The sequence below is a fragment of the Patagioenas fasciata genome, chromosome 26 (genome assembly GCF_037038585.1).
Source record: "Patagioenas fasciata isolate bPatFas1 chromosome 26, bPatFas1.hap1, whole genome shotgun sequence".
NCBI classification, from domain to species: domain Eukaryota; kingdom Metazoa; phylum Chordata; class Aves; order Columbiformes; family Columbidae; genus Patagioenas; species Patagioenas fasciata.
In genome coordinates, this window is record NC_092545.1 from 2,810,052 (window position 1) to 2,835,592 (window position 25,541).

The 25,541-nt window shown below is 60.4% G+C and overlaps 4 protein-coding genes across 7 annotated transcripts in view; 3 read left to right on the top strand and 1 right to left on the bottom strand.

The window, feature by feature from the left end:
- The window catches only part of OGDH (oxoglutarate dehydrogenase), a 32,351-nt gene extending 26,230 nt beyond the window's left edge, over positions 1 to 6,121 (bottom strand). For all 4 annotated transcript variants that reach the window (XM_065856791.2, XM_065856789.2, XM_065856792.2 and 1 more), the window contains exons 1-2: positions 6,014 to 6,121; positions 2,579 to 2,828 (exon numbers count right to left, since the gene is read on the bottom strand). In XM_065856791.2, coding sequence (XP_065712863.1) covers positions 2,579 to 2,800 — 222 coding nt within the window. In that variant the 5' untranslated portion in view covers positions 2,801 to 2,828; positions 6,014 to 6,121. The remainder of the gene's footprint in view (positions 1 to 2,578; positions 2,829 to 6,013) is intronic.
- Positions 6,122 to 7,830: 1,709 nt separating this feature from the next.
- On the top strand, positions 7,831 to 9,472 carry LOC136112229 (interleukin-1 beta-like). Its single transcript, XM_071799356.1, is given in 6 exon segments — positions 7,831 to 7,950; positions 8,037 to 8,095; positions 8,098 to 8,358; positions 8,467 to 8,637; positions 8,740 to 8,885; positions 8,974 to 9,472. Coding segments are annotated over 6 exon segments (891 nt in total). The 5' UTR covers positions 7,831 to 7,909; the 3' UTR covers positions 9,187 to 9,472.
- A 434-nt stretch (positions 9,473 to 9,906) lies between these two features.
- CKAP2L (cytoskeleton associated protein 2 like) lies at positions 9,907 to 15,069 on the top strand. The gene is made up of 8 exons (XM_065856549.2): positions 9,907 to 10,027; positions 10,771 to 10,837; positions 11,404 to 11,470; positions 11,793 to 12,556; positions 12,957 to 13,167; positions 13,759 to 13,822; positions 14,039 to 14,183; positions 14,259 to 15,069. The coding sequence occupies exons 1-8, from the start codon at positions 10,006 to 10,008 to the stop codon at positions 14,500 to 14,502; spliced, it is 1,584 nt and encodes a 527-aa protein (XP_065712621.2). The 5' UTR covers positions 9,907 to 10,005; the 3' UTR covers positions 14,503 to 15,069.
- Positions 15,070 to 16,867: 1,798 nt separating this feature from the next.
- On the top strand, positions 16,868 to 25,183 carry SLC20A1 (solute carrier family 20 member 1). Its single transcript, XM_065856610.2, has 11 exons — positions 16,868 to 16,998; positions 17,163 to 17,647; positions 17,746 to 17,886; positions 17,969 to 18,054; positions 19,421 to 19,517; positions 20,908 to 21,027; positions 22,405 to 22,656; positions 22,939 to 23,488; positions 23,570 to 23,755; positions 24,071 to 24,155; positions 24,530 to 25,183. The coding sequence occupies exons 2-11, from the start codon at positions 17,332 to 17,334 to the stop codon at positions 24,689 to 24,691; spliced, it is 1,995 nt and encodes a 664-aa protein (XP_065712682.1). The 5' UTR covers positions 16,868 to 16,998; positions 17,163 to 17,331; the 3' UTR covers positions 24,692 to 25,183.
- The last annotated feature ends 358 nt before the right edge of the window (positions 25,184 to 25,541 follow it).

Here is a 25,541-nt window from a genome sequence, read left to right on the forward strand (position 1 = left end):
GCAGTTCAAACCACGGGGAATTCATGGGGTTTGCTCGCTGGGGACGGGCAGTGGGGTCCTGGATCTGCCCTGGGAGAAGGGGCTGACCTGGGCGGGACCCACGGGAACCCAGCGGGGAGGGGAAAGGAAAGGAACAGACAGAAAAGAGGAAACAAACAGGGAAAATATAACACGGGAAAAAAACCAACACAAAACAGGAGAGGGGAAAAGGGAAGGGAAAAAAACAGCAGAGGAAAAAATACAGAAGGAAAATTCACAGAAAAAAGGAAAACACAGAAAAAACACATGGGAAAAAAGGGGGGAAAAGGGGAAAAATAAAATAACGGGGAAAAAAACAAAAAAAGGGGAAAAAAGCAAAAAAAGGGGAAAAAAACAAAAAAACCCCACAGGGACACGGGGGAAAAAAAAAGGGGAGGGGAAGTGGAAAAAACAAAAAAAAAGGGAAAAAAACGAAAAGAAAAAAATGGGGGGAAGGGGGGGGGAAGGGGGAGGAAGGGAGGGAAAGGGGGGGAAAGGGGGGGGAAGGGGGGGAAGGGAGGGAAAGGGGGGGGAAGGGGGGGAAGGGGGGGGGAAAGGGGGGGAAGGGGGGGGAAAGGGGGGGGAAGGGGGGGGAAGGGGGGGGAAGGGGGGGGAAGGGGGGGGAAGGGGGAGAAGGGGGGGAAAGGGGGGAAAGGGGGGGAAAGGGGGGGAAGGGGGAGGAAGGGAGGGAAAGGGGGGGGAAAGGGGGAGGAAGGGAGGGAAAGGGGGGGAAGGGGGGGGAAAGGGGGGGAAAGGGGGGTCAAAAAAGGGGGTGGCAAAAAAGAGGTGGCGAAAAAAGGGTGGCAAAAAAAGGGGGGAAAAAAGGGGGGGCAAAAAGGGGGGGCAAAAAGGGGGGGCAAAAAAGGGGGGGCAAAAAAGGGGGGGCAAAAAAGGGGGGGCAAAAAAGGGGGGGCAAAAAAGGGGGGGCAAAAAAGGGGGGGCAAAAAAGGGGGGGCAAAAAAGGGGGGGGGGAGAAAACAAACAAACAAACAAAAAAGACAAGAGGAAGAAAAAAAAAAACAGGAAAAAAAAATAAACACAGGAAAAAAAAAATGGGGAAGAAACCAAAGCAAAACCGAAAGACAAAGCCAAGAGGGCCAGAGGAGCGGGCCCGGCCCCGCGGTCTCTGCCCCGCGCAGGCCCCACAGGAGCCCTGGCCAGGCCCGGCTGGGTTTGGCCCCCCCGCCCTCAGGCCTGGCCCTGTGCCCAACGGGCCGGGCACCAGCGCTCCCGGGGAGCGGTGATGCACTGGAGCCGCTGGGAACGCCACCGCACCAGCCCCGCAGAGCCGGCTGTCACCCCAAGGCGGTGTCACCGCCACGGCAGCCAGGCCAGGAGCTCCAGACGCTCCTTCCAACCTAAATTCTCCTCCAGTATCTTCAGCCTGCCGAGCTCTGCCCACCTCCGCACGGTGGAGCCACGGTGGCCACGTTAAAGGGGACATAAGACTAGAAAAGACACAGAAGAGCCCGAAATCCACCTCCCAACCAGCTGCCCCGCTCAGTCTTGATGGTTCATCTGCTCCAGACCGAGCAGGGCCTGCAGATCTAACCATGAAGACTCTTTGTCAAAGACCCAACCGGGGCCTGTCAGAGGGACAAGGGTGGTGAACCCCAACTCATTTTGAATTTAGACTCCAGCACGGCTTTTAACTCAACATCCCGCCGCTGCAGGACGGGGTTCAACCACGCCCGGGGAGGCTTCACGCCTCTATTTGACAAAAGGCGCAACCCAAACCGACACAGTTTGCTTTCGCTAAGTCGGTATTGCTTGGCTCAGCCGCCCGTTTGCCTCGAAAGCAGCGGAAAGTCAACACTTTGTGTGAAAATCCAGCTCTGATCCTACCCCAAGACCTTTCCAGCACCCTACAGGCCAGGCCTTTTGGATCGGTGCCACCACAAACACGCTCAGCGCCGGGGCGTGAGATCCCTTGCCCGCCCTCCGCTGCTCCTTCAACCATCGCGTCCTGGTTTGCAAACGGCTCGTGCACAATGAAAATCCCCGCTCTGTATGAAAACGCCTTAAACCCCCCCGGGTAACGCTGAAATGTAGTCAGTAGAGGAATGTTTTCCTTGAGAAACACTGACATTTCTGCCACCAGAGCCAGCTGCAGGTCAGCAAGCTGGCTTGACACACTCCAACTCAAAGTCAAGCTTAACTACAGCCCATCCACCCCAAACATCCAACACCAGAAGCACACAGGAAACCAGTCAAGATGCGAAAAATACCCCCCCTGCCTCCCCCCACTGCTCTGAATAATCCCAACGAGCCATTGGAGCTGGAAGAAACAAAGCATCAGGAGCTCGTTAAAGGTGGATTCCCAGGAGATCCTTGTATCCGCTTGCGATCCAGGACGCTGCCGCAAGCCCCGGCGTCCCCTCTGGAACGGAAAAACTCCTCTTGGCTCTTGCTCGAGGAATCGCTGACGTTTCTTTTGGGCAACACGAGGCAGAAGGGCGATCCGCAGATCCTCCTCGGGACGTCGCACTTACCTGCACCCGCCACTCGGACACAGAGAGGAGCGAAGGCAATAAAATCTCCTGGCGAGGTTGCTCCTTACCTTATGTACACTTTTGGGATTTTCCAGCCACGCATAATACATTTCCTCCACGTAGTTTGAACTAGTCCCGCTCAAAAAAGGCTCGGCAGCCACCGGTGCGCTGTAGCACCTGATTTGTTGAAACGTCCTGGGTGCTGCCAGCCTGTATTGGGAAATTGTCTTTACAGTCTGCGAGGCCGTCAACGGCCTCAGCTTTGCCGCACAAGTCCTTAAGTTAAGCATGTTTGTCCCGTCGCCCCACGCGGTTTTCCTGTTAGGAGAGAAGGGAAAAGCGGGTTAGAAATAATAGCAGGAGAGCGCAGAGCGGAGACCACCCTGAGCACGAGAACCAGGCTCAGGATCAGCTTTAAGTTCAGATTGAGGGGAAATGCTGGGTGGCGTCACCTGCCCTGACATGGGGGTGAAAAACAGGTTTGCCCTGAGGAGCCCCACCATGGCCTGGGGACCACTGCAGTGGCCTGGGGACCCCACCATGACCTGGAGACCACTGCAGTGGCCTGGGGACCTTCATATGACCTGGGGACCCAGCCATGGCCCGGGGACCTTCATATGACCTAGGGACCCCACCATAGCCTGGGGACCCCCTGGCATGGCAGACCCCATGGCCTGGGGGACCTCCGGCCTTCAGGGACATCCTGTGGTACCCAACACCAGCCTCAAACAACACACATCAAAGCCACACGCACCTTCTTACATCTTTATATTAATTGTGTATCTTTATATTGTTTATACATGTGCACCTTCATACAAAATACGGCATGTTCCACGGCGAAATTAAGAGTATAACACATCATGTTCCCCCAGCGCTTTCCTCTTTAGTTCCTAGCCGGCGTCATCTCCTTTTCTGCTGATAAATTCACAAAGGATGCTTTGATGTCCTCTGATTTTTTGATTCTTCCTCCGAGAATCCTCTTTGTTTGTTTTAAACAGGAAAATCCTCTCGACAAAACTCAGATTCCAGTAGGCGGTGGACACTTTGGCCCTTGGAGCTCCCATTTGCAGCGACGGACAAGTTGAAAGACAAGCACCGTGCCCAGAACGGTACCGGAAAAAACTGGTTATCAGCTGGATTTTAATGCTGAATGTCACATTCTCCCTCACATCGAGCTGATCCAGAGTAGTGGGGGACACTCCCCCAGCTCCAGGAAAACTCTCATCACACCAGCCCAATTCGGAAGGTTTTCCTGTTGCTCCTTCTCCCACGTGGAAGGTCTCGGCTTCGGTTTTTGCTGCATTACTCACCCCGTGGCCACTCTGTTCAGCTGAGGTTTGCGTGTTACATGCGCCACAACAAAGCTGTGAAGAAACCGTTGATGGGGAAGATCCCTCACAAAACAGAGGGTGGTGCAAAGCACCTGAGATGTGGCTCCAGGACAAACCGCTCCATTGTTTCTCCTTAAAAACTCAGACCCAAGAAGGTGACGGAGTCAGACGACCCAAAGAGTTTACACCTGCCCAGAGAACCCAGAAAAATAACCCAGAGTGGTGCGAAACCTCTCAAAGGTCCCCCAGCAACCTCCACCTCGCAGCTCTGCATGTCCTGGGGTTAACGATGCTCCTTGTTACGTGCATCCGAACCCGAGGGGAAGCGTTGGGGTCAGATCATCTCCGGGAAGCGCCGGCGCTCGGATCCAGCTCTTCTCGGAGCGGCCCTTCCCAGCCGCCTCCTCCCGCCAGAGGCAGCACCCGAGGCTGGACCTGACCCAGCTGGCCGGGCTCCACATCCCCGACCAGTTTAACGAGCAGCAGCCCAATGTCAAAGCAGCTATCGTGCGTTCACCAGATTAAAATTAATATTTGCAGCAGAAAAAAATTTACACTTTCATTATCGGTGTTTCATCAGCCAGGCTTCCAGATACGCCTTGCTGAATCTAGTTGTGGCCACTCAGCTACGCTTCCTGCCTCCAAACGCAAGACTGTGGTCCAAAGAACGCAAGGAAAAGCTGGGATCGCTCTAATTCAGCCAAGAATTTTCACGGATTTCTCCAGGAGAAGAAAGGAAAAGCGCTCGTGCTTCCCACCCTGCTTCGCTCGCTTCTGCCCGCAGTCAAACCCTGAGCGGAACAGGTAAGAAATGGCAGGAGGCAGGTGCAGGACGGCGAGCGCGGCATTTTCCCAGCTTACCCTCCTCAGATTTAAAGTGGCAAAACACACGCAGATATTTTAGATCGCCGACCGAAGCGGGTGTCACACGCAGGCACGCGCGCGGCGGGGAAAGAGCTTTAGGACGAAAGTGTTGGCGGCGCCTTGGGCTTCGGTATCTGATTTCAGCTCTGCTGCTCAGCAGAGTCCCGGTGACCTCTCTGGAAAAATAGGTGGGTTCATACCAGCGTTTGGCCCAAAAGGAGCAGAACCGCCTGGTTCTTTGAGGGCCTTTCGCAGGAGTTGGCTTGGCGAAGGCGCGGGCCAGGGCGCTGCGGAGCAGGAGCAGGATGATTCTGAGATAAAATCATAATGAAAGCGCAACGACCGGGACCAAGGGCGTAGGAAACCAAGGGCTGAGATAACCAGGGTGGCCCGGGAACACAAAGCTCGTGCAGGAGTTACAGCCGAGGAGAGTTCGGGAGGGGAAGTTCTCGCAGTGACAGTTGGATCGCAGCCCAAATTGCACCAAACAACAGGAATATTCGTAAGAGGTTAATGGCTGGGAGAGGCGGGAGCGTACTGTTGAACAGATTAAGGTACTAAATTTGACCCCCAGCAGCCAGAATCCGTGACACCTGCTCCAGAGGGCAGTTACGGTGGAATTGTGCTTTATTTTGGGTTAAAATAGGAAGAAATTCAGGGCTAATGGAAGCAGTGGGGTTGGTGCTGCCCCCGGGCTGCTGGCCCAGCCGCTCCAGCACCAGGCCCCGGAGCAGCGGGAGGTCGGCGCTGACCCTCTCCGGGGCTGCACGGTCGAACCCCTCGAACCCCCGCGGCCGCCTGAGCCCTCCGGGATCCCCCCGGGCGGCCCCAGCGGGTGGGAGCGGCGGATCCACCCGCCGGGCGGGCGGGCGGCGGGGCCCAGGGGAGCGCTGGGGGGGCCCCACGTGCGGGCGGGCGGGCGCGGAAAATGGGGCAACGAACCCCGGCCCGCCGCGCGCGACCCCACACACACAAGAACGCGCGACGGACCCGCCCCCGCTCCAACGCCCGCCAATCAGCACCCGCGGCCACCGCCCGGGCTTCGCGCCCCTCGCCGCCTATAGGAGCTGCGTGAAGCGCCCAGCCGCCTTCCTATTGGCTGAGCCGAGCTGCCCTTCTAGAGGTAGTCCCGCCCTTCCCCCGCCCTGAGGCGCCCGGGCGGCGGCGCCAAGGACACCGGGGAGCGGCCGCGGCCCGCCTAGCCCGGCGCGGCCCCCGCTCTCTTCCGCCCCTGGCTCTCGCCCCGGTCCGCCCCGGTCCAGCCCGGCCCTGTCCCGCCGCTGGACCCGGTCCCACCGCGGCTCCTACCTGTACGTCCGTCCGCCCCGCTCGTGGCCCGGCTCTGACAGCGGTCCCCAACCGCAGGCTGCCGCCCAGCCTCGCCCCGCCCCGAACTCTGCGTCACCGCGTCGCCACGCCCCCGCCTGCCGCCACGCCCCCTTCCAGCCGTTCCCAAAGCGCCTGCGCGGCCGCGCGCGGGGCGGGGCCAAGACCGGGGGCGTGGTTTGAGCCGTGGGGACCAGAGTGGGACGGTCGCCATGGTTACTGGGCGCGGCGTTCGCCTCGGGCATGGGGACCCCCCGAGTGGCCTGGGGACCTTCTGCTATCACCTGGGGACCCTGCAGTGCCCTTGGGACCCCCACCATGGCCTGGTGACCACCGCCATAGCCTGGGGACACACACCACAGCCTGGGGATGCCTGGTATGGCCTGGGGACCTCTTGTTGTCACCTGAGGTTCATCACCATGGCCTGGGAACGCCAGTACGCCCTGAGGAGCCCCACCATGGCCTGGGGACCACTGCAGTGGCCTGGGGACCCCACCATGACCTGGAGACCGCTGCCATGGCCTGGGGACCTTCATATGACCTGGGGACCCCGCCATGGCCTGGGGACCTTCATATGACCTAGGGACCCCACCATGGCTTGGGGACCCCCTGGCATGGCAGACTCCATGACCTGGGGGACCTCAGGCCTTCAGGGACATCCTGGCACAGCTGACAGCTGTCAGGCCTCACCCCTGTGCAGGGGGCAGGCAGAGCTGGGCTGGGCGAGCAGGAGGGGCCCAGTTTTGGGGTTGGTGGCAATTTCCTGCCGGGTGAGTCACGGCCGTAGCAGCCGAGAGTCGGCACGGGTCCGGACGGCGCTTTCGGGAAGTGAAACGGGCGCCAGGAAAACACCCCGACAGCCCGGGGCCACGCAAGCCTGGCCACGCACGTACCCGGCATGGCCAACGTGGCGCAACCACCAGCACCCCGGGTGGACATGGGTCGTCCTGCAGAGCGGGGACAAGGACTGTCCCCAAATCTGCATCCCCAGGGCAGTGCGGGTGGGCACAAGGGACCAAGAGGACAGTGGGGTCCTGTACCCTCGGATATTTGGGACAGGAAGGGTGACGGAGGGACAGCGGTGCCACCAGCCTGGGCAGCGCAGGAGGAAGCTTTGGGAAATGGTGGGGTGGCCACGCTTGCGCCACCGGCCCCTTCCGGGGCAGCTGCGGTCCCCAGCCCTGGGGAGGTGACGAGGGCGGGCGTCATCGTGGCCCCCGCGCGATGGGGCTGGGTCAGCGCGGCCACCAAGGGTCAGCATGCGAGCACTGGCCCCACTCATTGACCCCAAACATCCCTCTGCTCTGCCCCATACGTTGACTCCAAACATCCCCCTGCTCTGCCCCACACATTGACCCCAAACATCCCCCTGCTCTGTCCCATATGTTAACCCCAAATATCCCGCCCACCCCACACATCAACCCCAAACATCCTGCTGCTCTGCCCCACATGTTTACCCCAAACATCCACCTGCTCTGCCCCACATGTTGGCCACAAACATCCCCCTGCTCTGCCCCAAATGTTAGCCCCAAATATCCGCCCCACACATTGACCCCAAACATCCCCCTGCTCTGCCCCAAACGTCCCCCTGCTCTGCCCCATGCCCAGCCCCACAGTGCTGCACGGGGGCATCCAGGCCCCCATCTCTCCCTATCTCGCTAGAGGAACTGGGCGAACCCGGGTGTTGCGAAAGGTGGAAATCCCGCGCTGACGGCGCTTCCTTCCAGCAGCTCTTGAAAACCCGCCGTGCCGCTGCCGGATCAGAGCGCGCCCGAGCCACGCTGCAGGCAGGAGCAGGCAGGAGCAGGCAGCCCAGCGCCGCAACACTCGACAGGCACCAGCAGGTTTCTGTGCAGGTTTTCGCAGTCAGCACTGGAAATGGCGTTTGTCCCCGATTTGGACACACTGGAGAGCAGCAGGTAAGCGTGGCTGTGCTGGAGGGGATGCTGGGGACGCAATACCACCCATAGTGGCCCTGGCATCACCATCTCTCCTTTCCTTCCAGCCTGACTGAAGAGACATTTTATGGCCCAAACTGCCTCTGCCTGCAGAAGGTAATGCTGGGCCGGTGGGAATGGCCCTGGGACCCGTTGATGGTGAAGCCGGGGTCTCACCGCGTGTCCCCTTCCCTCCCCAGAAACCCCGCCTGGATTTGGAGGTGACATCACCTGGGGTGGGCATCGAGGTGATGGCGACCAAGGGACACCCCACTGGGACCTTTCGCCGCGCCGCTGTCCTCATGGTGGCCGTCACCAAGCTCCTGAAGCGGCCGGTGCACAAGGACTTTGCCGACAGTGACCTTGGGGACTTCCTGGATGATATCTTTGGTAGGAGGGAATGGTGTCAGGGATGTCACCCCAGCCAGGAGATGCTCTTGGAGGATGCACTTGGACCCGTGTGTCTTGGTATCCCCCTGACCGTCTCTGTGCCTGCAGAGCCTGTTTCCTTCCACCGGATCGAGAGCAGCTACGCTGGGGCGCCCGTCTACCGCTACACCCGCTCCCAGTCCTTCGACATCCTTGACATCGCCCAGAAGTGCTTCGTGCTGGAGTCACCCACCCAGCTGGTGGCTCTGCACCTGCAGGGACCCTCCGCTGGGCAGAAAGGTGAGGGGACACTGTCCTGAGCCAATGTCCTTGTCCCAAGGCCACCTGGGAGCCACCCCACAGCCCCGGGACCACCCGTTAACCTGTCCGGTCTCTCTGCAGTGAAGCTCAACATCGCTCTGTACCGTCCCCGGTCATCGCAGGACGGCCTGGGGAGCGGGCGGGTGCCGGTGGCGTTGGGCATCAAAGGCTACCAGCTCTACATGTCGTGTGTGCTGAGCGGCGCTGAGCCCGTGCTGCAGCTGGAGGTGAGCGTGGGGTCCCACCGGCTCCGTCCCACGGCACTAGTGGGGTGCCATCCCACCCTGAACCCCGTTTCCACCCCCTCACTTGCAGGAAGCCGACATCAGGAGGGACATTGAGAACGTGGAGCTGACCCGCTTCATCTTCTACCGCCTGGACAGCCCGACCGAGGGGACGACCCGCTTCGAGTCGGCCGCCTTCCCCGGCTGGTTCATCTGCACGTCCCTGCAGCCCCGCCAGCCCGTCGGCATCACTGACAAGCCCGACCAGGTCAACATCGCCACCTACGCGCTGAGCAGGCACTGAGGAGCCCCCGCGCCCAACCCAACACAACCGGCAGTCACCGGTTTTCAGGCTGTATGTACCGAGTACAAACCCCTCGAGCTGGGACCCCCCTTTCTCCCCATCTATTTCAGGTGAAATAGCAGCTCTGGGCCCCGTGGGCCCGAGTCACCCCGATTTATCCTTATTTATTGTGTCTGGCCAGTGCCTTTATAATTATTTATTGTGCCCACCTCTTGTCTTTAACCTATATACATTTTACTGGAAATACTGTGGTTTTTGTGATCGGAATGCGGGTATTTGTAGATGATGGAGATGGAAATAAAAGGTTTCCCAGGATGACGTTGCTCAGGTCGTTACTCTCATAGGGGTTTCTGGTGTGAGGGGGGTTATGGAGGGGAAAATCCCGCTGGTTCCGAGAATCATTTTGCTTGGAAAAGCCCCTCAAGCTCATCGAGTCCAACCGCTACCCCATGTCCCTGAGAACCACCTCAGCCACGCCAGCTGCGGCCACACACGCTGATTGACGGAACTGGGTTTAATTAACGGGGCAGCCGCTGGCACCATCTCCTCCTTTCCCGCCCCAGGCCCCGCCCCCTCTCCGCCCACTTCCCCGCCCACCTCCCCGCCCCCGCCTCGCCCCGCAGCGAATAGGGCTGTCGGAGCGGGCACGTTGTCACCGCCCCCTTTGCCGCCTCTGGCCAATCACAGCTCTCTCCTGGCCCCCTGGCCCCTCCCCCTCGGCCCCGACCGTTTGCCGCTCCGGTTTGAAGGACGCGGGTCGCGGAGCCGCCGCTCTGTGCTCGGAGCCTCTCGGCCGCGCTGGGGCTGAGCGATCGGCACATGGAGCGGGCGGGGGCGGCGGGTGAGGAGCTGGGGGCCCCATGGGGTGGGGGGTGCGGGCGAGGGGAGCGCCCGGGGCCGTGCGGGGCGGAAGGGGACGGGGAACAGCGGCTCCTGCGGGGCGGGAGAGCCTGTGGTGTGGGGCCGCCCCGCTGGGAGGGACCTGTGGGGACCCTGTGGTGACAGGGGGTGATCCCGGATGGGTTTAGGTGGCCATGGGCGGGGGTGGCCGTGTCCCGGGGGGTCGCTGGGACTTTGGGGAGCGCTGGGGGGGTGAGGCTGTCGTGTCCGTGCAGGGAGGTACCCACGAAGTGAGGGCACTGATGTGGAGTAGGGGGACTGGGGGCGCTCGGGGTGCCCTGTTGCTGTGCTGGGGGGTCAGTGGCAGTTTTGGGGTGCAGCATCAAAGGCAAGGGGGAGGTTTGGGGGGAGACTGAGGTGCCCCCGGGGTGTGTGGGCTGTCACCTGGGGGTGTGACAGTCACTGGGGACGGGGCTGTCCCTACCATGAGATGCCCCACGGCCAAACTGGGGGTGTCTGATCCCTCCCATGTTGAGACACTCCTCACTTTTCCCACCTGTTCCCCCTCTGGGCAACATAACGTGTGGCAACGCTCTGGGAAATCCTGGGAACAGCATCGCCAGGCTCATGTGGGGAGCGGGGGAGAGCCGTGAATGTCAGAGAATGTAAAATAAAACTCTTATCCACACTCCAAATGCTGAGGTTGTGGTGCCTGTGCTGAATTTCCCTCCCATCTCTTCCCAGAGGAGCAGAGGAGGTGGCTCCAGCAGAACCGAGCAGCCCGAAAAACTCTGAAATGCTTCAGCGCAAAGTAAGTCGGGAGGATACTTGGAAGAGGTGATTTGTAAGGGCCCTTCTGACCCAAATCACGCAGCGGTTCCTGGAGGTAAAGCCGAATTCCGGGCTCGACAGCGCTCTGTGGAGTTACCAGCAGCAGGATGAGTGTTGACATGCCCTACTGGTTGATATTGGCTCTTCTGGGTGTCTTCTGAGTCCCTGTGAAACTTTCTCGCTAATATAGTAGAAAAGAGAAGATTCACGATGTCTCTTTATGGCTCAGTACTGCACTTGTGTAGAATAGAGGACAATATCCCAACTCTCCAGACTTTCTCATTACAGAAGAATAATCACGCGGGCATTGATCTTCCCTAACGCTGAGCTGCTCTGATGGTGGAAGCCATAACATTATGACAACCGTGGATGTCAATGTTTTGTGTTTCTACTCTGTTGCTACTCAAAAGTAAAAGAATTAATATGATGTGGTACTTCCCTGACATCTCTTTGATTTCCAAAAGCTGTGATGGAGACAACCAGCAGAGTTTTAGACACTGAACCTTTGCCGTTAAATAACCTGATACCTTATTTGCCTTCCTACAGACCCTTTCTAAAGGACCAGACGAATCGTCTCAATCAACCCTCAGAACTCGTTTCTAAACTAGAGCAGGTAAGCAGAAATCTTTTGAGTCTAAGTTTTATATTTCGTGCTCAAAGCGAAGCCTGAGCACCCAGACCAGGGCAGGGAGTTCCTGACCCCATGGGGCGCAGCCAACAGATCGCTGAAGAGCTGGCAATAAGTCAACTCATTATTTTTCAGAGGAAATTAGTGTGAGAGACTCATCCTCTGCCCAGGTGCTGGTGGGGGTTTTGCTGGTGGCCCACTGACAAGCGCTTTGTCACCACAGACCTTCGCGGGGATGTCCCTCGGACATCAGGGTTTGACCCAGCTGAGCTCTGCTCAGGGCTGGGGTTTTGCTTTGTGTCTCCAGGTCGACAGGAACAAGAAGGACGTTCCCAAAAACGCGGAGAAGGGCGCTCAGGGCGGTGCCAAATCCACAGAGCACGCTGGACACGCCGCTCGGCACAAATCCCTGGGGCCGACCCAGAGCGCGGCCGCGGTGCCGAAACAGCCAATGTGGGGAGCCGCCGCGGGCCCGAGGGGCAGGGTTAAGAGCTACCAGGGTGGGGAGAAGCTGATTCAGGATAAATTCTGGAGAAACGCTCCAAGCTCAAAGAGCGCATCACAAAAACCAAGTGCCAAAACTCACCCGCTGCAGCCCCCTCAGTTATTTGGTGCTTCCGCTAATTTGCTGCATAAAAAACCAGGGGCAAACCAGGAAAAAACGGACACGGCAAGAAAGCCGCTCGGCGCAGTTCCAGGGGCGGCTCTCAAGCACAGCAGCCGACCCCCCCAGCTGCAAAGATCTCCCCCAAAGCCGCCGGCCTCCAGGAGACCCCAGGGGACCCTAAACCCGAAATCCAGCCTACAAGAGGGTGCTGCGGTGCGATGGCAAAACCCGGCGGCGAACGGGGCGGCTGATAGGAAGGAGGTGAAGGTGGCGCCTCCCAGACACGCGGCAGCATCTCGAGTGCCAGCCCCCCAAAACCGGCCTCGTGGCACACACGGCTCCGAAACTCCGCAAATTAACAGCGATTTTAGGAGTAGAAAAGAGGGGTTTAAGCCAAGGCTGCCATGGGCAAGTGGAGTTCAGGATGGGCGCGTTCCCAAGACCCCCCGGGCCGCCAACCGCAGGTAAGTAGCAGCTTGGCCGACTTTGTCCTCACATTCAAGGGACAGCAGAGCTTGAAGAGTTTAACTGGGAGAACCAGCATCAAAGTGCTGGAAACAGGGGCCCTCTAGCAATGAGCGTGATGCCCCAAAACACAGGGTGGGGATGAGATCTGGGGATACTTTGGCTTCCTCTCCCACCGCTTCACCAAGCTGGAGGGCAGCATGTGGCCACTCTCCTGTTTTATCTTCAAGGCACCTTGAAACTTGAGAGGTTTGGGTATTTTTCCCCAGCCTAGAGTTCGGATGCGTTTTTAGGACACTTGAACTGGTTATTCCAGAGCAGCTGAAGTGGCCAGAGGGAGATTCCAAGTGCTGGGGGTCTGTTGGGTGGTGACAGTGACCTCTTGGTCTCCTTGAACAGGAAAGAGCTGGAGGCGTGGGTGGCAGCCAAAGGCAGGGTGTACAAGCGGCCACCGATGGTGATGCTTCAGAAAACTGCGGTGAAGCTGCCCTGCAGAAATGTCAAGGAGAAAAAGAAGCAAGAGGAACTGGAGAAGCAGGAGGAACCAGAGCAGCTCTCCCTGGAGAAGATGAACAACATATTAACTGAGTGTCTGAAGCGTGTTGAAGAGGTGAGAGTCACAGAGCATCATAGATCACAGAATCGTTTTGGTTGGAAAAGACCTTTAAAATCATCAAATCCAACCCATAACCCACCCCCGACACTGCCTCATGTCCTGAGAACCTCATGTCCGTCTGTCCAACCCTCCAGGGATGGTGACTCCAGCACTGCCCTGGGCAGCCTGTTCCAATGCCCCACAGCCCTTTGGGGAAGAAATTGTTCCCAGATCCAACCTCAACCTCCCCTGGCGCAACTTGAGGCCGTTTCCTCTGCTCCTGGCGCTTGTTCCTGGGGAGCAGAGCCCGACCCCCCTGGCTCCAAGCTCCTTCCAGGCAGTTCAGAGATCAGAAGGTCTCCCCTCAGCTCCTGTTCTCCAGCTGAACCCCCAGCTCCCTCAACCGCTCCCATCACACTTGTGCTCCAGCCCTCACCAGCTCCGTTCCCTTCTCTCAACAAGAAGGGAAATTTTGCCGCCCTTTTACCACCGTCTCCCGCATGGGGTGTCTTAGTGCACCAAAAACCTTTTCTCCTATTGATTTGCAGCTCTGGTCTCTGTTTGCAAGCCAGACCTGGCCTCACCTCTGTTTTGCTTTCCCTGCAGCCCATCCAGGAGCTCAAAGAATTTCCCTCTGATGTGTCGAGGGCTGGATACCGGACATCGGAAGGTAACGTGCAGGTGGGGGCGGGCAGGGGAGCCGTGTGGTTTCCAGTCTGGCCCAGCACCCCGTGTCCCTGTTGACTTTGGAGACCAAGTCTTGTAAAAGTCTGCAATCCTCATCTCAAAAACGGGGCAGGATTCCTCTGGCAGGGCTGTCCCAGCCCCTCACACCTCCCCAGCTGCCGCTTTCTGCAACTACTCTGCCCTTTTCTTCTCCCATCAGGTGAAAATACTGAGCAGCCCATTCCTTGGGAGCCCAAAACGCCTTGTCAGAGCAAGAGGCAGCACGTGGAAGTGACTCCCTGCATGGCAGGGGGGTCCTGGACCCTCCCCAGCTCTATCAAGTTACTGGTTAAGTCTGCATCCAGGTAAGGCTGAGCGGGCATGGGGCACCCTGCGTGTCCCCTGCAGGACCCACCGACAGGCGCTCGTCCACCCCGCAGGGCGAAGGAGCTGCAGGAAGGCCAGGAGGTGAAACTGGTGACCCCAGTGCGGCGCTCGCAGCGCATAGAGTGGGGCTGCAGCTGCTACCCGGACATGCTGCAGGAGCACGACACGGTGGTGTCGTCCCTCAGCGAAATCCTGGAGGCCGAGGAAGAGACTCGGTTCTTTTACCGGAAAAACAAGGCTTTGCCAGAGGTGCCGGAGCTGGAGGATTTGAGTTCGTATCCCCTGGAGCAACGCTGAGCGACTCGCGGTGGGATGGGTCTGCTGGCTCTCCTGCGCGTGTGCTCCACTGGCTTCTGTACCCATGTGAATATGATGGGGTGGCACATAAAATCACAGAACGCTTTGGTTGAAGGGACCTTCCCAACTCGCCCAGTCCAGCTCTCAGCCTGTCCCACAGCAGAGCTGTTCCAGCCTCCGGTCATCTCTGTGGCTCCTCTGGCCCCTCTCCAGCAGGTCCCTGTGTGTCTGTGCTGAATCCCCTCCCTCAACCTGCTGCCCACGCTGCTGGTGACGTGGCCCAGGATACCGTTGGCCTCTGGGCTGCAGGCGCACGTTGCCGGCTCTGTCCCGCCTTCCATCCCCCAGCACCCCAAGTCCTCTGCGGGGCTGCTCCATCCCCAGCCTGGATCGATACCAGGGGCTGCCTTAACCTAAGGGCACTTGGCCTGGTTGGACCTCATGAGGTTCACATGGGCCCACTTCTCCAGCTTGTTTTATAATTATAAGCTTTTTTTAAATATACAAAATGTATATAAGCACTGTTTTCAATAGAGAAATAAAATTTTGCTATGTATGTGCAGCACAGCCTGGTGCATTGTGTGCAAGGTTCAGCTGGAGAACAGGAGCTGAGGGGAGACCTTCTGATCTCTGAACTGCCTGAAAAGAGCTTGGAGCCAGGGGGGTCGGGCTCTGCTCCCTAGGAACAAGCGCCAGGAGCAGAGGAAACGGCCTCAAGTTGCGACAGGGAGGTTGAGGTTGGATCTGGGAACAATTTCTTCCCCAAAGGGCTGTGGGGCATTGGAACAGGCTGCCCAGGGCAGTGCTGGAGTCACCATCCCTGGAGGGCTGGACAGACGGACATGAGGTTCTCAGGACATGGGGCAGTGCCAGGGGTGGGTTGTGGGTGGACTCCATGAGCTCGAGGGGCTTTTCCACCCAAAACGATTCTGTGATGCCTGAGGCCACGCTGTGGCTCTGCACCCCCAGTGCTGCGTGTGGCCGGGGACACAGCGCTGTAGGGGACACTGGGTGGACTCTGGCCTGGTGACATGGGTCAGCAGGACAGTGGGTTCAGGCCACTTCCTACCCCCCCACCGGGTGCCATCGGCAGACCCACGTCACCAGTGGCCCAGTGACGCGGTGGCCCATGATGGCCCAGACCTGGCCGGCACTGAGCTGGTGACCCGTGTGCTGGCCGGACACCTCAGCTTCCTGCGCCAGGGTGACCGGGGCGACCCGCTGTCCCGGGGCTGGGCCAGCCCCTCTGCCTGCCGAGCCGCAGTTCCTGCTGGGCAAGGGTCACCCGGGGCAGGAACAGGCAGAGGTGCCTGACCCCCCCAGGAAAACACGTGTGCAGCTGCGTGTGCACATGGGGGCTGCGCGTGTACATGTGCACCAGCAGCGTGCGGGGCTGTCTGCCCCAGCTGTGCCACCCGGCCTGGGGGGGTTGGTGAATGCACCTCAAAGGGTCCCCCCAGACTACACTCGCCCGGCTGTGGGTGCTGGTGCCATGGGTGGTCCTGGTTCGAACCAGTTTCAGTCCCCACAACCGCAGAAACTTGGGCTGCCCCGGTGCCGGGGTGAGGTGGGTGCCCCCCCCAGGGCCGGATGCCCCCGGCGCTGGTGCTCCTGCTGGGCACCGGTGCCGGCACCAGGCCCGTGCGTGACGCCGATCCAGAGCCGCAGCACTGCGGTGCCAGCCCGGTGCTCTGCGGCTCCACGTCCCCCTGAGCCGGTGCTGTGCTGGGGCTGAGGTCAGTGCCGTACCAGACCTGAGCCAGACCCACACGGACCAAAGCTGTGCTGGACCGTGCCAGAGCTGAGCCCACACCCGTGCCAGGCTGTGCCAGACTGTGCCACGGCAAAGCCCACACCCGTGTTGGGCTGAGTGGAACAGATCTGAGCCAAGACAGGCTGAGTCGAAGTGGGCTGAGCCAAACTGGGCTGAGCTGAGCCAACCCGGGCTGAGCCGAGCCGGGCTGGGCCAAGCCAAACTGAAACGGGCCAAGCCAAGCCCGGCCAAGCTGAACGGCACCAGGCCGAGCTGAGCCGGGCTGAGATGAGCTGAGCCAGGCCGGGCCAAACCGACCTGGCTGGAGCTAAGCGGGGCCAAGCCGCGCCGGGCCGGGCCGGGCCGCAGCCGCTGCGCCGGTCCCGCCCGCTCCCTCAGTCCCGCCGGGGCCGCCTCCGAGCGCGCACGTGGTGCCGGGGCGCGCTGCCCGCGCGGGGGCGCGGCAGCCGGCGGGGCGGGGCCCGGGGGGCGCAGTGCTCGTCGCTGCCCAATGGCGACACGGCCTCGCCCCCCCCGCCGGCGAGCGGGCCAATGGGCGCCGCGGGCGGTGGCGCGCGTCAGGCGGGGCGGAGGTCACGTGGGGCGGCGGGCGGTGTTAAAGTGCGGGAGGCGGCGGGTGGCCGCGCCAGTTGGAGGCGGCGGGGAGCGGAGCGGGCCCGGGGTGGAGCGGGGCGGAACGGAGCGGATTTTCCCGGCGAGCGCAGCGCGGCCCGGCCCTGTCGGTGAGCGGTGCCCTTGGGCGGCGGCGGCGGCCTAGGGGTGCAGGGGCGGGGCGGACACATGGCGGCGGTGGCGCGCGCGGGAGCGACCGTTACCGGCGCGCGGGAAGGGCCGTTATCCGGTACTACCCCCCCACGCTGACCCCCCTTCCCCGTCTCTCCCGCAGGATGAAGAGCGGCCCAGGCCATGGCGCGACATGCGACCCCCGGTTCCTGCCCTCGACGGGGCTTTAGGATGGCGCAGCCCCCCCGTGCCCTATAGCGACACCCCCCGACCCTTATTTAATTAACTTCATCCCTAATTTATTGACGCCCCGCCTCCCCGCCCCCAACATCATGGACCCGACCCCCACGGTGCCCCCCGTCGCCATGACGGGCTTCCTCTGGATGCTCATCCTGGGCTTCATCATCGCCTTCATCCTGGCCTTCTCCGTGGGCGCCAACGACGTGGCCAACTCGTTCGGCACGGCCGTGGGCTCGGGGGTGGTGACCCTGCGCCAGGCCTGCGTCCTGGCCAGCGTCTTCGAGACCGTGGGCTCCGTCCTCCTGGGGGCCAAAGTCAGCGAGACCATCCGCAAGGGGCTGATCGACGTGGAGATGTACAACTCCACACGGGAGCTGCTCATGGCCGGTTCCATCAGCGCCATGTTTGGTGAGAAACCGGCGGGGGGGGTGTCAAAATTTGGGGGGCAGCTCGAGGTGTCCCGGTGATGGTTTTCTTACCAGGCTTCTCCTTTTTGACCCCCCCAGGCTCTGCTGTGTGGCAGTTGGTGGCTTCATTCTTGAAGCTCCCTATTTCTGGTACCCACTGCATCGTCGGGGCGACCATCGGCTTTTCGCTGGTGGCCCAAGGGCAAGAAGGCGTCAGGTGGTCTGAGCTGCTGAAGATCGGTGAGTCCAGCTCGCGTTGCCACCCGGGGCTGGTGCTTCTCCTTCCAGCAGCGCCCTGCTCATCACGTCTCTTCTCTCCTAGTGTTGTCCTGGTTCATCTCACCCCTCCTTTCGGGTATCATGTCTGCGATCCTGTTCTTCCTCGTCCGGAGGTTCATCCTCTCTAAGGTGAGTGCTGGTCGCCCCCTTTTCTGACACTTTGAGGCTCCTGGGTGTTCCATGTTGCTTGGCTTGTGTGCACCCCAGCTTCTCCAGGCACATCAGTCCTTGTGTTGATGCTTGGGTGAGCTCTTCAGGAGCCAAAGGGATGGAAAACACAGGCGGAAAAACCCCGCAGAGTGGAGCTGGGGGGTTGAGGAGGCTTTGTTCACCTCCTGCACGACATCTGGGCCAGCTCTGTCCTGCCTGCCCTCAGCAGAAACAGCTGCAACTTCCAAGTAGTGAAATAGCCCAGAATTGATAAGAGCGGGGCTTTTCCAAGCTTCTGCTGCAAGCCTGGAACTCCCCTTGGGTCAGCCTGCACGTCAGGGTGATCACCCAGCAACCACGGGCTTTTTTTTGAAGCCAAGGGGGCCAGAATTGTCCCTGGTGCTGTGGAAGCTGCACGTTTTCCTCCCATCTGGAGCCCCAGACAAACCGAGGGGTGCTCAGGCTGCCTTCGGGGATGTGCACCCACTGTTGGGGGGGTGTCTGAAAGCCCAGGAAGAGGGATGGGGCACCCGAAAGTGCTTGAAATGGAGGTGGCAGCTTTAGAACTTGTCCATCGGAGGTGACAGTGACCCTGGAGCGCAGAGCAGCGGTGCCCAGCTGTGCGGAGCAACCCGCCACCTTCTTCTGCATGGCTGAGGTTAACTCGGATTATTTCAGCTCTTAGCTCTAACTATTCCTGCTCCGAGAGACGTTAGGATCTTATCGCTGCCGGTTTCTACCGAGCAGCCCTTTAAAACAACTCAGCGTCGCCGCTGTCAGGGTAACCTTGTGTAACCGGCCCCGTCTCGCTCCGTTCCAGCGCCGAGCAGCCCGGCTGCTCTCCCCTGCTCAGTGTTTGTACCCATTGCCGGGCAGCAGTGGAGATTAAGTGCTCCTGCTGCTCGCTGAGGGCAGGTACGTGGTCAAATAAGCTGCTTTGGGAGTAACGAGGCTCTTTAATTTTGCCCAAGTCAACTGTAAAGAGGGAAAAAGCTTTGTTTGACAAGTGGTTTTGTTTTGAAAGCACCTGGGGAGCTGGAAAACACGTGCGGGGGGGCTGTGGTTTGGGGCTTTGGAACCTGTGGATGGGGGGATGCACGGCTGGCGCTGCCCTGGGGGGGCTGTGGGGTGTTCTGCCTCTTCTCTGCCCCCCAAACCACCCTGGGGTGTCTCACAGTGGTGGCTCCTCTGCCACCCCCATGGATGAGTCTGTGAAAGCCATTGGAGCTCCGGCTCTTGGCGGCGCCGGAGCCGCTGTTGGCAACCGAGGGCGCAAACCCCCTTCTGGGAAGGGGCCCTTTGGCTGCTCCGCGGTCCCTGAGCTCCGGTTTCCCGTGTCTTGCAGGCGGATCCCGTTCCCAACGGCCTGCGAGCTCTGCCCATCTTCTACGCCTGCACCGTGGGCATCAACCTCTTCTCCATCATGTACACCGGTGCGCCCCGTAAGTACGCCTCAATACTTCAACCTGAATTTGAAAATTCTTTACAAGACCTCCATTAAATGCACGATTTACCCCTTTTTTGCTTTACAGGGCTGAAATCTCCTAGAAGGCGGCTGGCCTGTGCCGGTTTCGGAAGGCGGCAGGCTAGCGTGCGCTGAGTTCTGGGCTATAGTTGCCCAACCAAAGAGACCTGCTCAAACTAAACCCCTCCAGACCTTTCTCCTTAGACTCCACAGCACTTGGCAGATAACGTGCCGTCCCCTTATCTGTGCTAGAGCTCAGGTACCCGGCTGCTGCTGGAGAGGCGCTGGGAGCAGGGACGGAGTTTGTGCCTCCTGAGTCACCTCCTCCCTAAGAATAAACTAATTATCCCTGGCAAAAAAGAGCCGGCACCTCCTGCCACGAAGAGGAGTCTGAGTGTGAAAAACCAAATGGAAATGGTTGTTTGGCTGCCGCGCAGGGGCCAGGTCAGAGGCAGGCGAGGGACGGTGGCTTTGCCGTGACCCCGGGGTGACTCGGGAGCTGTTTTTCGGTCTGAGCGCGGCTTTCCTGTTGCGGAGGAGTTGCGGGCACTCGGCTCTGCAGGCTTCGCTCTGTAAACAGCGGCTGGAAAACATTTTGGGGGAGGGATGTCAGCTTCCCCTTGGCTTCGCAGCCCGCTGGGGGTGCTCCGAAAATCACGTTGTGGCTTCACCCCCGCAAAGCGGGTTGGTGTTATCCTGAGTTGTTGGCTGCGGTAGGGCTGGCGGGCGCTGGTGCTCGAGCGCAGGTTTGTAACCTTCAGCCAGGCTTAAAGAAAAATAGCGAGGTACGTGTGTGGTGTTGCTGGTGGTGCGTTAGGAGCCGCCTGCAGCAGCAGGCGCGGGAGCCGAGCGGTCGCAGGAGTCACAAGCACCTGATACCGCGAGCGGCGTCTTTAATGCCGAAAGTCTCGCTGCATGGGAGAATCCCTGGAAATGGGTCACGGAACAGCTCGGGTACCTTGAAACCTGAGCTGGAGGGACCCACAGAGCCATAGGAGCCCCCTGGTCCTGCCTGTCCCCCCCGAGTGGCGCGCGGGGCTGTCGCTGTCACTGTCGCTGCCGCAGCCGTGCTGGCTGGCTTTCCTTATATTTTACTTAATTCTTTTTTCCTTGACGTTGCAGCAAGTGAGGAGGCTCTGGTCCCTGCTCAGGGCACGTTCCGGTCCCTGGGGGGGTTGATTAGCTTTTGATGGGGATAATTATAACTGGGGGGCTTCTGTGCGTGGCGATGGTTCCCCGGCAGGCACGGTGGCTCAGGGGTGTCGCAGGCGATGGGATCCCCGTGCCGGGGGGAGCAACAGTCGGACGTCAAGGAGGGTTTTTATCTGCCCGGAGGGTTTTCAAAGATCCGTTGTTTTATTTCCTAGTGCTGGGCTTTGACAAACTTCCTCTGTGGGGTATCCTCCTCATTTCGGCGGGGAGCGCTGTTGTCTGTGCTCTTGTCGTCTGGTTCTTTGTGTGTCCGCGGATGAAGAAGAAAATCGAACGTAAGTAACCGCCCCTCACCCTCGCAGCCCTTGGGGGAACTAACCAGCTCCTTTCCTTCCCGGAGAGCTCGTGAGCCGCAGGGCTCTGATGAGCAGGGATCCTCAGCGCCCAGTGTTGCTTAAGCCACTCTGCAAACCCTGAGTCACCGGGCACATTGCGGCGGGCGAAAGCTGCTCCCCGGGACCTAAAACACCCCAAAATAACCCCCCTGGAGAGCTGTTGTGCGGTGGATATCTCAGGGTGATCTCTCCTTAAGCCACACAGGCCAACAAGCAATACTTAAAAACGCTTCCCAGCCTGTTTTTAATAGAAGAAAGGAGACAACGCGCCTGTTGACCGGCGTAACCTTTAATCCTCCGCGTACCTGCTGATCAATCTTTGGCCCGGCAGATGCGGATCACAAGCTGGAAGCTCTGTGAGCTGATGAAATCCTGTAGCGAAAAAGCTATTGAAAGGCATCCAAAAGAGCAGTCTGGAGTTCTGCCTCCCAAAAGCGCAGGCGGCTCGTGTGTGGTCTCGCATATAAATTTTGGGTGCAGTCCGGGGCGCTTAAGGATGTTGGAGATGAGGGGATAACCAGTGTCCTCGTGGGGCTGGTGTAACTGGGGTGTGACTGACAAACGGCTTTATGGCCGCCCTTGATGTTCTTCCAGCTGTTTGCAGCTTGGGCTTCGCTGGCGAAGCTGCTCCTGCTGCAGAGCATGGCTGGGGGGCCCCGCGCCGGGCGGGGGGTGCACGGCGCAGCAGCCACCGGGGCTGCTGGGAGGTGTTTGTGACAAGGGCGCTTCTGAAGGCGCTGACCTCATGTTTTCACCTAGAGAAAAACAGGATTGATTTCCCGGTAGAGGGGGAGTAACGGGCTCGGTGCCGCCGGTTTGGCCGCGCTGGCGGGACAGGAAACCGGGCGGCACCGGGGAGGTGGGAAGTGGCTGCTGTTTGGGTTTGTCACCGTTTGTCACCCGGCGGTGGCAGCTGGAGAGGAGCCCATTCCCCTGAGGGCTGGAGCTGATGAGCTGCTCTCTTCTGGGCTTCAACTCAGGGGTCACAACCCCCCCGAAAAATCAGGTTCTGAGCATCCCCTGGGCTCCAAGAGGAACCTCTGCTGCAGGAAAAGTGGGTGTAAAAGCCCCATAATGGTGCTCGCCACACCCAGCGTGGGTGGAGGGCTCTAAAAATAGGAGATGAGCTGGCTGGTGACGGTCTGGCCGCTGTGCCCAGGACAAGGTGCGACTGCCCAAGTTTCCAAAGTTCAGGATTGTGGGGGGGAGAAGCTGTAAATGTTTATTTAGCTGCCATAAATGTGAGTGGTGAGGGGTGCGGGCTTGTTCCTGGTGGTGGGAAGGGGTTTGATGGCAGCCGCCTCCCCCCCTCTGCAGGAGAAATCAAATCCAGCCCTTCGGAAAGCCCCTTGATGGAGAAGAACGTCAGCCCCAAGGAGGAGCACGAGGAGCCCAAGGTGGCCCTGGGTGATGCCAAGAGCCCCGTTGGGGACGCGGGGTCGGTTGTGGCCCAGCACCGGGCGGCGGTGGAGGAGAGGACAGTGTCCTTCAACCTGGGGGATCTGGAGGAGACGCCGGAGCAGGAGACGGTCCCCAGCCTCGAGGTGAAGGAAACCAGCATTGACAGCGGTGAGGCTGGACGTGAGGAGGAGATTGTTGGCCCTGAGGGGGGTGAGAGCCTGGCCCAGGGTGCCCAGAGAGGTGGTGGCTGAACCATCCCTGGAGACATCCCAGGCCAGGCTGGACGGGGCTCTGAGCAACCTGAGCTGGTGAAGATGTCCCTGTCATGGCAGGGGGGGAGCTGGGAAGGTCCCTTCAACACAAACCATCCCCCTCATTCTTCAATACGGGGGTGCTGGGGTGTCTCCCCCACAATTCCAGGTACTAACCCCCCACCACCTCTGTTGGCAGGAGCTGTGCGGTTGCCCAACGGCAACCTGGTCCAGTTCAACCAGTCCCTGGGCCACCAGCTGAGCTCCAGCGGGCAGTACCAGTACCACACAGTGCACAAGGACTCCGGCCTCTACAAGGAGCTGCTGCACAAGCTGCACTTGGCCAAGATGGGGGACTGCATGGGGGACTCCGGGGACAAACCCCTGCGGCGGAACAACAGCTACACCTCCTACACCATGGCCATCTGCGGCATGCCCCTGGACTCCCTGCGCCCCAGGGACGCCGAGGAGGCGGAGAAGCTGAGCTGGCCCGTGGCGGACACCAAGAAGAGGGCCCGCATGGACAGTTACACCAGCTACTGCAACGCGGTGGCGGACGCCCACCCGGCCGCCGACGTGGATCTGAACACGGCGCGGGTGGAGATGGGCGTCAGCGACCGCAAGGGCAGCAGCGGCTCCCTGGAAGAGTGGCAGGACCAGGACAAAGCCGAGGTGTCCCTGCTCTTCCAGTTCCTGCAGATCCTCACCGCCTGCTTCGGCTCCTTCGCTCACGGCGGCAACGACGTCAGGTCAGCTGGGGCAGCGGGATCGGGGGGGTTTGGTGGCCGCTTTGCCCCGAGCTCGCAGCCCAGCTCTCTTTTCCCTTCCAGCAACGCCATCGGGCCCCTGGTCGCCCTCTACCTCGTCTACCAGACAGGTGACGTGGCCACCAAGGTGGCAACTCCCATCTGGCTGTTGCTCTACGGAGGTGTGGGGATTTGCACCGGCTTGTGGGTCTGGGGACGGAGGGTCATCCAGACCATGGGGAAGGACCTGACTCCCATCACGCCGTCCAGGTAAGGTCTGACTTGGGGCAGGTTTAGGCAGTCCTAGAGCTGGATCCTGCTCCTGGAGCTGCTCTCTGTGTTCTCTTGGAGGTTTTATTGTTCGGGTGACGGAGCTGGGGGGTGTGTGGCCCCATAACACCTCCCTGCATCCCTTGCTAGGGTGTGGGGGTCACCCTGGGGGGCTGGACGAGGAGCTGCCCCCGCGGTGCAGGGTCTACCCTGGGGGAGCAATCCCAGGTCTGGCTTAGGCTGAGCCAGGCTGGCCCGCTGGGTGGTACAGGGGGGTCCAGTGCCTGTGTTCTCATACACTTTGTGTCTCTGCAGCGGCTTCAGCATCGAGCTGGCGTCTGCGCTGACGGTGGTGATCGCCTCCAACGTCGGGCTCCCCATCAGCACCACCCACTGCAAGGTAGATTTGGGGACGGGGGTGGCAGGAGGGGGGTGGCGCTGGCTCAGCGCAAGCTTGGCCGCCCGCTAATCCGGGTGCTAACAAAGCTGAGCTGTGCGGGAGGTCCCCAAAGCCGGGGGCAGCTGGCTGTCCCTCTGCTCCCAGCTCTGCCATTTGCATCTCAATGTGGGGTGACAGCGGCTGCCCTGCCTGGGGGGTGTCCCTGGGCCAGGGGACACTGGGAGAACAAAAGCCCTTTGATGGAATCGGGGGCTTTGCCAAGTGGCCATGGGAACTGCTCCAGGACGGTGGCTCCTTGCCTGGGGTCCCGAGGGCTGCGGTCAGACCCTTGTCCCCAGGCCGGGGGTGCTGAGCCGTGTCCCCTCCCCGCGCAGGTGGGCTCGGTGGTCTCGGTGGGCTGGCTGCGCTCCAGGAAGGCCGTGGACTGGCGCCTCTTCCGCAACATCTTCATGGCCTGGTTCGTCACCGTGCCCATCTCGGGGCTCATCAGCACCGCCATCATGGCCGTCTTCAAGTTCGCCCTGCTGAGGGTGTGAGGACACCGGGCTCCCGCTTCCCGCTGCCCCCTCCGAGCCGGGGACTCGTCCCACAGCGGGATGGGGCTGCCGTCATCTCTGGGGCTTCCTCAGTTCTGCGTAGTGTTGTCACTGAAGTATCTTTTTATTTTAATATAAATGTCTTGGCGCTCAGTTTCTAGAGCGGGGGGACAGCGCCGAGGCTCTGCCTGCCCCCCAGGGGTGACCCCTTGCTGCGCTGTAGCTGTAGGTTAGCAGTTATGGGTGGCCACTCTTATTTTTAACAACTTAATTAAGATCCCCCGGCGGTGATCCCTCCTTGGGTAAGGACCGGGGCTGGTCCTTGCCCCTTTCGGGGGGCCTGTGGGGTGTTCCCCCCATCACGGGCTGTGCTGCGTTCGGCTTTGCCTCCATCGCTGCCCAACCATCCCGGGGGGGTTCCTGGGGGGCAGCCCCCAGCTCCCCCTCACTGCTGCTACCTCGGACTCGATAATAATAAAGATTTCCTTCGTATGCCAGTGCTGCCTGTGTGTTTGGGGGGCCCTGTCCCTTGTCACATGCCCCGGGTGGCAGCTGGGCCTGGGGCAGCTGATAAGAGCCCCACGTGTCCTCACGTGTCATGGGACTGGCACCCCAGCCCTGCATGGGGGTGTTATCAGCACCCTACAGCTGGGGGTGGGGGGCAGTTCCTGGCCCTGTTCCCAGCCCTGTGCCCTCCTGCTGTCCCCTCTGTGTCCCCAGGCTGTCTCAGTGATGCTCCTGTCCTGGGGGGCTGGCTCTGGTCAAGGCCGGACACGTCAGTGGGTGGCACTGGGGGTGGTGCAAGAGCCACAGGCGATTGCAGTGGGACCTGGCGCTGGGCCAGGGTGGG